The 12,258-nt window shown below is 41.6% G+C and overlaps 1 protein-coding gene across 3 annotated transcripts; it reads right to left on the bottom strand.

Annotated features, from left to right (window-relative positions):
* Positions 1-1,041: 1,041 nt before the first annotated feature.
* RNF146 (ring finger protein 146) lies at positions 1,042-12,212 on the bottom strand. 3 transcript variants are annotated; one of them, XM_042017381.1, is made up of 3 exons: positions 12,117-12,212; positions 6,342-6,498; positions 1,042-2,820 (listed from the first exon to the last, which is right to left on the bottom strand). In XM_042017381.1, the coding sequence occupies exon 3, from the start codon at positions 2,817-2,819 to the stop codon at positions 1,761-1,763; it is 1,059 nt and encodes a 352-aa protein (XP_041873315.1). In that variant the 5' UTR covers position 2,820; positions 6,342-6,498; positions 12,117-12,212; the 3' UTR covers positions 1,042-1,760. The 3 variants fall into 3 exon arrangements, with proteins under 3 accessions (XP_041873315.1, XP_041873317.1, XP_041873318.1); XM_042017383.1 differs by lacking the exon at positions 12,117-12,212 and adding an exon at positions 11,493-11,854; XM_042017384.1 differs by lacking the exon at positions 6,342-6,498 and having other exon boundaries at positions 12,117-12,151.
* Between the last annotated feature and the right edge of the window lie 46 nt (positions 12,213-12,258).

Raw genomic sequence — 12,258 nt, 5'->3', positions numbered from 1 at the left:
TTTGGTTAGAGCCACTGGATACTAACTCAAATCAGAGAAATAAGACAGCTAGCAACTAACAGAAAAAAGCATTCCATCCAGTTTCCTTCTGAAGTCCATGTAATTGGCTTATTTCCTTATGGGACTGGAAGATGATAGTGAAAACCTGTGATCAAGAGCATCTCTTCCTAGCTGAGAATGAAGGAAATCTTCCTTATTTCATCCTAATCTTGTCTGCACTTTCCTGACCCACTGATCTCACCTGCGGGCAGAGGAGGGGGCACAGCTTTGTCCAAGATCAGGCATGTCATCCATCATTACAGTCAGAACATTATAAAAGTTTAAATCTACCCTTTTTAAAAATCAGCCCTTTTAATTCCCTTCAAATGGTTGTTTGCCTAAAGCAACTTCTGTCTTAAGATCAGTAGTACCTATGTATCAGCTACTGTCCCTTTCTATTCTGGGATATATATACTAAGCATTGGAGTTTAATTAGCTTTAGTTTGAAGACTGAGTCTAGAATCAACTAATGCCATTTCTCAATCTGAAAAAATGTCAAACACCTGCCAGGGACAGAAAAGACAAGCTGTGTTTCTTAAGATCTGGCTTCTAATATTCAGAAGTCTGTAGAAATGCAGCTCCTACATTGCTAATACAACAGTACCCTTTCTGTGCTGCCACCAGTTTTGCTATGAAGAGATAAACAGCGCTATAGTCCTTAATGTCCATGTCCTTTGTTATAGGGTCAATTTTGATAACTTACACTCTTTTATTTCAACATTTCTGCTGTTAAAATAAGGCTGATACTTCTGCCTGCCATCAACAGTGAAGTGAGTTAATCAGCTCTTCAGATGTCTGTGTACTAAAGCTTGCAACTCATGATTTTTCAGTAAAAGATGATAATCCTACTGTGTTGTATTTGAGAGACAGCCAGTCAGCGATGCAAGAACTTCAGGATGCCACTCAGAACTAGTCCTCCCTTTTGGTAAACACCGTAAGCTGTTTTATGAGAATTTTCTTTGAAATTCCTTCAGTGAAGTTCAATTAAACTGGAAACATATCTGAGATTGTTACTGATAAAATGTAGTTTTATTAAATTATAAATTCTGTAACAAAAACGAGACAGATCAAGAAAGATCTCCAAAAACAAAACTACAAGGACTAGATGGCAAAGCCAGTGAAAAAGCCATGGAGAGTGTAAAGGTAAGGATTTGCAACACAAGTTAACAGCATTTTTACATTACCATTGAAAAAAGGTAAATGATTGCTCTTGTCTAATAAAAACACATTTTAACTCCAAACTCACATCTATTTTCTCACATTAAATTAAGCATCCTGCTCACACCCAACACCTTGCCTGATTCCACATTGCTTTAGTGTTCTTTTCATACATCAATCCATGCAGAAAGTAGTAAGACACTTAATGCAACAGTCAAGAGAATGAAGACAATTCAAGTTGTACAGCAGATATACATTGGCCAAAAAAGGATAGAGTATCTTCAAGGGGAAAATGCTACAAAATAAACACAAGACATTTTCAAGAAAACTGGGCATTGCTAAACAGCTTTCAAACCATTAACAGGACAACCCAGTTTCCTAGAGTTAAACAGTCTTCCAGCTGAGACATGTTAAGAGACTTAAGTTAAAACAGGCCAAATCTGTTTCCCCCCTTCACCCCACCCTCCCACCAAACACGCTGCTAGGTTTGAGTGCAATGCCAATGTGGACAGAAAATTTACAGAAAATTACAACTGAGTATTTTTTTTCACATGGCTCTAGATTTAAACTTCAGTGACTGTGCACTGTCCATCTGGCCTTCTAGATCTTACACTTGTGTTTGCCACCCCACCCCCTGCCCCTGGTCTGTCTGCTCCTGGCTGGCTTGCACTGGCATTCAAGTGTCTCTGCTGACCAGAGGATGGGCGTTGCTGAAGGTGGGCAGACACATCCTCACTGTCGCTGCTGGCATCCGATTCGGTCTCCTCAACAGAGGTGTCGGGGGCTGGCACCCTACCAGAAGATGATGATCCATGGTCTTCTTCTCCCTCTACCCTGTGACTCCTTTCAGCCATACTGTCTCCATTTATTTGCAAGTGGGCAAAAGAGTTCTCTAAAGAGTTGCTTGCATCGGGTGATGGCGTTGAAGGACTCACAAGCTGACCATCTAGTGCTGGCAGGGGCCTCACAGAAATGGATGCTAGAGGCTGCACAGCTACAGCCCCTGGAGTCAGTGTGCTGTCCGCACCGTCAGCAGAGCTCTCTCGTGCCAGGTTGACAGTGTTGCTGTCACAGTCCAGCCTCAGCCCAGCCACTCCCTTCTTTGGTATATCTATTATGTCCCGTTTGATTTTTCTGCGACGTCCATGCTCATTTCTCCTATACTGAACCATATTTTCAAGGTCTGCTACGTATAAAAAACCAGCAATTAGCATTTCAGTGCTCTTTTTACCCTTGGAAAAGGCATCTTCCAGCTCTCTGCTGGTACGTTCATCATACTGCCACCAGCCATTTCTACCTTCATAGTACCAAGCATATTCTCCATTGCCTCTGCTTGCTGCTTTGAGTTCTTCGGGTGACAATAAGGTTGGCTTGTCAAGAAAATCCTCGGGAATCTCTTGCCGGCAGAGCGCACATCGTTTCCCAAGCCAAGAAGCTCCCTTCACACACAGATAGCAGAAAACATGTTTACAGGGCAGACTTACAGGATGGACACATGTTTGCAGACAGATAGCACATTCAGGGACTTGCAGGGAAGGTGCTGCATTGGTACATGACTCATTTGTCTTCCTATTTGTGGGAAGCATGTTGATTGAATGATCTATTTCACCACAGCCAGCCATCCTGCAGAGGATCAAAGAAATTTAAATCAGTTTATTGTGTCAACTTAAACTAGCACCTCGCATTACATTTCACCTCAACATCCATGGAATGAGATGTTTACCTCAAATTAAGGTAAGTTACTGTTTCCTGAGGTGACAGACTAAATCAACTGGGAAAATTTCTTTTGCTAATCACCAATATTTTACCTGTTTAATTTTCAGCATGTTAACATCCCAAGTTAGAAAATAAATTTTGTTATTTCCTCTGTTCATTCTCTGAAGTAGTGTTGATTAATGAACCTTCAGCCAACCAGTTATTTTGGTGCCTCCTCAGGAAATTGAAAGAAACGATGGTTCTTTCCACAAGAGGTGACGTGGCTGTGAATTGAACTTAAACAATCCCTCTTCAGACTACAGGTGATTGTCTGCTTGATTAAGGGACTGCCTGAACAGCATCTCAGACTAGGTTTACACAGTAGAAAATATGCCTGACAGCAGCACCCAGCTGAAGAATTCCCCCACTCTGTTCCTTAGTTCCCATGCACTAAGGGATGTACACTATCCCTCAAACTGAGCTCAGAACAACCACAGGGCTGCAGAAATAACCAGATCTGAAAATGGAGGTGGCCTTTTCAAAAGATACCTTGGATTCCTTTTTCTTAAACATTAAGTGAACCCCCTGATATATGCAAGTGCCTCTCGAAAGGAATCACTGCAGACCAGCAGAAGCAGCAGTGTATTGCAGAAGACACACAACTCTGACTTGACTGGCTTGTGAAGTCATTGCCTTTACTTTCTCTGGCCATATCTTATTTCTGTTATTAAAGATGATTTTGTAACTGTGAGGGAATGGGGAATGCAAAACTGCATCACTTTGGCATTGTGTAAGATTTAAGTATTTGAAAAATTCTAGCCTAAATATGCAAATGCCTTCTCAACTACATTTTTGCCATGGCAATCTTTCACAGTCTCTTTCATGGTAATTTTCCTTTTATTTATTAACAATCAAAACCAAACACCAGATACCAAATGACGGAGAAGAATGGCTTTGGGGAATGGGACCTGAAAAGGTGCCTTTTTCCAATTAAAATCCCCAAGGAACTTCAAGACTGATATTCAACAAAACAGCCTTTCAGTGAAAGTAGTCTTTGTTGTACAGACAGCTAGGAATACTTCCTGCAAAACTACCACAAGCACGTGGGTCAAAAGGGACCTTTAAAGGTCACCTAGTCCAGTTTCCTGCTCCACATGGCACCAACAATAATACTAGATTAGATCAGCTGTGGCTGATCACTGTCTAGGTGCGTTTTTCTGAAACCTGCAAGGATGGAGATACCACAGGCTGCCTGGACAGCCTGTTCTAGTGTTATACACATTTCTAACAAAAATTTCAAGAGAAAATGCCTAGTGTTACTGTAAAAGCCTCCACTGCTTTAAAAATCTTATAAATATCTGCTGGGGGGGGGGGGGGAAGGTTCAGTATCTGTATTTATCTTTACAAAAAAAGATCATGTGCTGTTTACTTAAAATATTTTTCTCTATGCTGTCTGTTCCCTTCTATCACTATAATTTCCTCTTGAAAGACCAATTCCCCTTTAATCCTTTTTTTAATCAAGTAATTCTTTTAAAAGCTCTACAGCTCAAATGCTTTTTCCTGAAGTAATATGTAATTGTATCCACCTATGTTTCAGTTTTGTATCTGAATTTCTTTTTCCTGAGATTAATGACAAATCTGCTAACAGTTCTTAAATCAGCATGCCAGATACAGACACAGCATTACCTACCAGCTGGTAACTGTGTTTTTACTGCACAGCACACATCTGTGAGATCCATTCTAACAATGTTGTGAACAAGTTGCTTTTTGGAAGCCTCATACTTCTGAGGCTGTATTTTGCAACAGATTTTTACAGCAAATGTCACAGTTTACACCAAGAAACTTACTAGAAAAAGGAGAGAATATTTCAGAATACCCACAAACACAACCCAGCCATCACTTCACAACAGAAGAGCTAAAAGAGAAATCCATTTATTGATTAATTTGTGCTAACCATGGCTGAGGTAAAAGATCTTAATTTTCAAGTGCCCCCACATTGAGATACTACAGTGCAAAAAGGCACAGCAGCAGAGATTTCTACTTCCGTGCTACAGTTTTAAAAAAGGATGCTTTTCCCTGAATATCCTTTATAAAGTTATCCTTTCCAGAGTCAAATACAAGATTAGAACAACCTGTAGGTAAGTAACTTTTACACAAGTCACGTATCATAATTAAGATTTTGGAGGTGATTAAAATGCAATGCAGGGATGAAAAAGGCAATGCACTTTGACAAACTAAATTCTGATACTGTAAGCTAAACTAAAGAGAGTTTACCCTGAGGCAAACTAAAAGAAGAATTAAAAGTTGTTACATGTTTTCTGGAAGCAAAAAAATGCTAACATTTGAACTGTGCTCAGTAGGTCGCCCATTTATTTGAGGGATCTGTAATTTCTTACTAGATCAAGATAATAATGCAGGATATGAAAAGGAGTAAATGCCTTTTCTTGAAATTCTTTTTTGAGTTTTAATGACTCTAAGGAAAATGTTATGTATAAAATGAATAGAGCTGGAAGAGCAAACCCTTATCACTAGAAGTGCTACCCAGGAACATAAAACTCTTCTAAGATAAGCACAACTGCAGTTGCATGTGCTCAGAATGCAGGACAATTATGCACTTGAAGATTTCTATCAACTACACTGACACTGTCTCACTTCTTGTTTTTAAAGCATGATGCTAATTAACCTTTTTAATACCAAATCTAGGTCAGAGTTTGTTTATAAGCTGGTAGGAGGATGTACACGTACGTAGGTTTTTACTGAAGAGGTAATCCTTCAGAACCGAGGACAAACATCTTGGGCTGCTGTTCTGCTACGTTATGGCTGTGGAAGCACTTGTACTGCAACTTCATGCTATTAAGAATTAAAAAAAACTGACCACACAGTATTTTTCCTGAAATTAAGGTTCAGTCAAAACAGGCTTTATATCAGAACTGTTATCAAACAGGAAAGCTCTATTTTTTGGAGGATTGGGTTCCCTTTAAGACACTCCTAGCATCATGGAAAATCATATTCTTGACTACTGACTACAAATTAATTAAACTCAAGGAAGAATTCTAAAAATAATTTTATTTGAAGTATTTAGATCCTTAATTCAGGTGTAAATAAGGGAGCAATAAGAACCTGAACTCTGCATTTTAGCATAAACACAGCCTAAAACTCAGAAGGAATTAGTCCAAAATCTTGCCAGATCCCACTTCTTGTGGTTTTCGTTTTTAATATTAAATAATAAGTTTAATTTCTAAGCTATGGGGCCTTCATCAATACATGAAGTATGGAAGAGGTGATGTGTAACAACTACATGGAAAGACCCCAGGCCTTCTTGGAATTTAATGGAAGAAAAAGTAAATCCACACAAAATCACTTCAAATTCCAGGTGAAATTCTAACTGCAACTAAGCAGTCCATCAAGGAGCTGACATGTTTAAGTTCATTAACAAAACAACAGCTTACTTTTTCTGAATAATTTCTACTGAAGCATGCCACAAGACTGAAATGTCCTCTCTTCAGATGTCTCCAGCTAGGATGGCAGGTCCTCCTTCCCAAGGCTGGCTCATTCCTGACTTGTCCTGCTCAGTGGTACACTACAGCGTTTCAGCTTCTCTGCAAACTAACAGAAAGCAAATAATACCACCATTATAATGTCATCCAGAGGTACGAGCAAGCAAAGTACAATGCCACGGTTCTGTTACAGAAAGGAAAATACTATGCTTTTATTTACTCAATGCAGGCTATTTTCAATAAAACTACCATTGGACTTCTGCTTCATTTTTTGCAACCATCAATTTTGACCCACAGTTTTTATTTTGATGTCTGGCTTAAACAAATCATCTTTTTTTAAGCATTATAAAAGGCAATTATTTTTGACGATAGTAAGTTAATTGCTCATTTCCATACAGTAACCTCACAAAAGGAGTAACACAAAAGGAGAAACAAGACCGAAGTTGCGAGCATGTTATGTTTATGCAATTTTAACCTCTAATAAATGATCCCTTATATTTAGAAATTTTAAAAAGTCACAATGGCTTCCTAAAGCTGTTTATAAAACTATCTGTATTACACCATTCCAAAGGACCGTCTAGCCATATGTCTTGTCCTGACACGGACTAGTATCAGACACTTGAGGAAAAAACAGCGCACGTGAATAGCCAATTTCCCCCAGGTCTTCTCCATATTTCAAGTAGAAATCTGCCTCTTTATATTTCGAGGCTCAGAGCCTTGAATCCTTGTCCTCTTTTACAGAGATCATTGCATTCATTAAATGAATGAACCTCAGAACCATTCAGCACTTTCTTCTTTATAAATCCACATATGTACATCCTCATACCAGCTTATAAAGAAACTCTATGACCTACATTTGATACTTAACAAGGTAAACAAACAACAACAAAAATTAATTAGGACCTTCCTCTATTTCTTTAAAATGCTCTGATGGGCTCCAAGGTTCAACAATGGAAAGAGTGCATATGACCTCTAAAAAAGAGGACAAGGATGCAACTCAGCCTCCACACCGCAGAGGCAGTGTTATCAAGCTAGCAGATAATGTCAGTCACAATACATTTGGTGAATGCCACCAACCAGAATCTGAGCCAAGTCATTTCACAAATACATAATAGTCACTAAGTGCTTAACAAATACATAAAAAGTTCCTACAGTAGGGAAGTAGGAATCTGCAAACTCAGAACGGGAAGGGAGACCATCACTCTTGCACTCTCACACCCTAAACAGGAAGGTCTTGACCTAAGAGAACCACCTTCAGTGAATCCTCTGTAAAAAGACTGATGAGCCACAGAGTCACATCCTCCTTCTGGTCTGCAGCTTTCTGGATGATTCTTAAACATTTTGAACTACAGTTTCCAGTTGCTGCAAAACATTATACATAGGAATGATTTGAAGCAGATCTGAGAACGTCACCTCTTTGATTTCAATATGTTCAAGGAAAGAATCATTTCAGCATAAACACAGTGCAGAGCAGACATGTAAGAGCTGAGTGAAGTCAAGGAGTGATAAGTCCCTGAAAGAATATGCAGCATTACAGTATTCTGTGCTATAGTCCTTCATCAAATGAGCAAACATTTATCATTAATAATATCAGAGTGTTCAGTTGACTTTAGTGCATGAAGCATTATTCAAGTATGTTATTTTCTTTATAGCTAAGCTCCATGTAACATTCCCTGCAGCTATTTTTAGAATGAACTCCAAAAGAAAAATGCAAAAATTAACAAGCCTATCCACACCTTTTCTCCCCTCATAGTTCTAGCAGCTTTCCTTTCTTCACACATCAATCTGAAACCACCAGCTGCAATCGCATTAGAATTGTGGCTCTACTAATCCAGAGACACGATACTATGTTTTCTATGATCAAAGAGACAGCTGCAACAAGCTTGATGCTCTGGGTGTGGTGTTCAGTCCTTTATCTTCATAGCTGCTTTCTGTTACTTCAATAGGTATCACCTGAAGTCTTTTATCTACTACCTCTCACAATCCACTACTAGAAGTAGCACATCATAAAACCAAATGCTATGTGGAGATGGCAGAAAAAGGCTGGGTCAGTTCTGGGAGATTACTTAAGAAATAAAAATGCATGCACATATTCAAGGTATGTAATTATACCTAGAAGAATCCAAGGAAGGCATAATTACAGGATTGTGGTAATGCAAATTTCCAATTTCTCCAAAGCTCTTGAAAAGAACTAGTTCACACACTGACTTCAGGTAACCTCTACATTTCACGGCATTGTTATTTATTTAATAAGCCAGTCTTGAAAATTCTACTGAACAGACTAACAGACACTTGTGGTTACACAAGCACCCCTTTTTGGATGATGACTCCTCCTTTGAAGTCACCTGGGTAAAAGCTGTTCTATACTTAGCAATTAATTTTCTCTTCTTCCTGTAGTATGAGGAGTTACCCTATCTGCAGCAACCTGCAGGTATCCATCCCTTCCTAAACCCCTGCATCACACATTGATTTTGAAACTTTAAAGGTGGAACAGACAGAAGGACAGTGTCGCTGATCAGGAACAAGAATTCAAACTGAGCAACATCCAAACTGAGACTCAGCCAGCATAGAACAGTTCTCTTTGTCCCCAAAAGTCTCTCAGGATGCTTACTGGGAGAAGTCATGTCCACTTCTTTCATAATTTAGGATTTTGAAGTCATGGACTTCTTACCAGACCTATCTCCCAAAATGACTTCAGGTTCTCCTTAAGAAAAATGTTAAGCTTTTACTAGGCCAAGATTTCTTGTCAGCTCAGTCAACTGTGCTCATTAAACCATGAGACCCAGTAAATTATCACATCCAGCACAATTCTTCCACCCTTACTTCTTTGGGGAAACAACAATTACAAAAAAAACCCAACAAACAAACAAAAAACGCACCCAAACCAAAACCAGAAGCAAACATATTTAGAAAGCCAGCTCCTGTACATTGATGAAGAGTTACCTACAGTTTTAAGCTTCCTCCATAAGTAAAATCTTAGCTTTTTAAAAACAAACAAGTGCAAAACATTGGCGAATTCAACTCACACCAGCCAAAGACTATTATCTGAATCCTACTTCAAATGATAAAATCTCATGAATTCTACAACTCCATACATATTATTCTAAAATAGCTATTACAAATTCATCATTTATCCCCTTGAAAACTCAGCAGTTACAGTATTAATTCACAAGAATAAATGCTCTTCTGTAATTAAATATTTGGGGTTTTTTTCCATCAAGCTCCCTTATTTGTAACTCAGCTGGGGGGGGGGGGGGAAGAGGAGGGGAAAAAGATCCCCCAAATTCTGCCCTTCCCCACAAGTCGCCATGAGCCAGACAGTGGGGGAAGAAAGAAGGTGGCTGTTTTATTTAACAGGAAAAATCACTCTCCTGTCTGATGGTCTGCTATTGTCAATACACTACCAGCTCAAGGTACTGAGTCTTATCAGGTATGTTTAAAACTGTCCCTGGCACTGGATAGCACAACAGATAAATAACCTGTTTCCTGTGCTTGCCTACTTTTTTGTATCTGTTTCTTAAACTTAGAATATTCTCAGGAATTGCTGATTGTGATGAGACTTCAAGTTGCCTGTCATTCCTTATCGTTGGCTATTTCACACTAATAAACACCCAACATTTATGTGTACATTTGGAACTGAATCATAGAAGAGTCAAGATCAGAACAGTCAGCCATTTCAGTATTAAAATGTTACATCTATTGAAAATGATGTTGTTCCCTATGCTACAATTGGAGTACTAATCTTGAATTTTGAGCATATATCCTATTTCAATCTATTTAACAAAGAAAAATGTTAATTTCTCTCTCAAATCAAAAGTGTGCAAAGAATGAAGTTTGGTTCATCTTAAGTTACCAGTGCTTCAGAAACTGCAATAAGTACAGGGACATCTTCGTGTGTGTATATATATATATATATATATATCTATATATATCTTCGTGTGTGTGTATATATATATATATACATACACACACACACTTGACTAACATGCACAGAAGAGAGGAAAAAAAAATCAATTTCAATATGAAGGCTTTTCCAGGGGCCCACTATTCAATAGACTATGAAAATACTGCAGTTCCAGCTCTTTAAATAAATGACAACTCAGTTACATCTACATTGATACAATGTATTTTGAAGGAAACAAGAACAAACTTTTTCTTTCACTCACTACAGATTTTGCATTATAGCAATTTAAACAACTGGCACTTCAATACACTTGGACAGAAACTACAGTATTAACCACACAAGACTATATAGCAAGTTCTTGCAAGAAACATTCAATATTTAAGACTTGTTCAAAATTACCAAACGAAGATTCAGATTTCACCATGTCTTCAATACTATTACACACTGTAATTTTTGGTACCGCATTTTTAGAGATGCTTCAGAATCTATTTTTAAGTAGCCCACCGTCCAGAGGCAGCAGCTAACAAAAAGAGGATTGGATTTTTAGTATTACAAACCTGACAGAAGCGAAACATTTTAAAGCTCTGCTCCCTACTCCTCCTTGTAATTGTTAATATGTAGCTGCATATTACACACCAGTAACAAAACCTACAGCATTTCTCAGGCATATCACTGAAAAGCTGTACTAAGATTAAACCTCCCACAATTTCAGTTTAACTATTTTACCATTCCAATCGTCTTGTTCGTACAAAAACCTCACATCTAGTTAATATTTTACAACAATTTTTCAGTGGAGGCAACATGCACCGCACCAACAGCGGGACCCGTTTTCACATTTCACGTCCCCTTTTAACATTCAGAAAGGATGCAGTGCAAACACTTGAGCCGAGGCCGTCAAGCACAGAGAAACAAAAGCATTTCCACTGGGAACACTTAGTTGCTCCTGCCTGGGTGCTCCGCGCTGCGCTCCCGTGACCGCCCGTGCGGCTCCGCTCAGGTCGCCGGCGGCAGTGCCCGAGGCCGGCTGGGCACAGCGCTGACATCCGCAGGGGCGAAGCCACACATTGAAGCGCTGCACATCGCCCTGGGAATTAGAGCGCTGCGCCGGCTCGGCCAGGGGATTCCGCCACGCGCGACGCCGCCACGGCTAATGCTCCTGACCTATTTTACTGCCCAGCACAACGAAACCCCCGACTCACAGAATCGACCAGATTGGGAAAGACCTTCGGGATCATCGAGTCCAGCCTAAGTCCGGGTCCGGTCCGGCACTCTGCGCGCACCTTGCTCCGCACCGGCGCGGGGCGCCGCCTCCTGCAGGGACACGGCTCCGCGGTGCCCGGCAGCGGGGCCCGGCAGGAAGGGCCGGGAAGCTTTGCCAGCCGTCCCGTCTCTCCCTCTCCGTGCGGGGCCTGGGGAAGGGCTCCCGGGCAGGGCTCCACCGCCGCGGCCCCGACACTCAGCACGTGACCCCGCGGGCGGGGCGGCGGCGGGCGACACCCTCCACCCTCCCCTCCGCCAAAACAATACCGGGCAGGGCTCTGGCCGCCCGGCGGCCGCCCCTCGTTCGGTTCAGCCCAGCTCGGCCGGCCTTTTGTTCAGAGCTCTCACAAGCGCGGGGAGACCACGGCGCCCGCTCCAGCTCCCTCCGCGGCCCGCCGGCGGCGGAGGGGCGAGGGGAGGCAGCGCCGCCCCGGCCCCGGGCGGCCGCGTAGGGGGCGCTGTCGGAGAGGCCTTTGGTGGCCGAGGCCACCGCTGCCACCGCCGCCACCGCCTCTCCCCGACCGCTCCGGCTCGTGCCCACCCGCGGCGGCGCGGGGACTCACCCGCCGGGCCGCTCCGCTCGGCTCAGCTCCGCTCGGCCCCGCTCCGCCCGCCGCCACCTGCCGCTCCCTCCGGCCCCGCCGCCGGGACCGCGGGACGCGCCGACGTCACGCGCGGGCCGGGACGGCCGAACGCGCCACTGTG

The sequence above is a fragment of the Corvus kubaryi genome, unplaced genomic scaffold (assembly GCF_017639235.1).
Source record: "Corvus kubaryi isolate FWS band 111438036 unplaced genomic scaffold, C.kubaryi_AGA036_p1.0 split3-73, whole genome shotgun sequence".
Lineage (NCBI taxonomy): Eukaryota > Metazoa > Chordata > Aves > Passeriformes > Corvidae > Corvus > Corvus kubaryi.
This window is presented reverse-complemented; position numbering and strand designations above follow the sequence as displayed.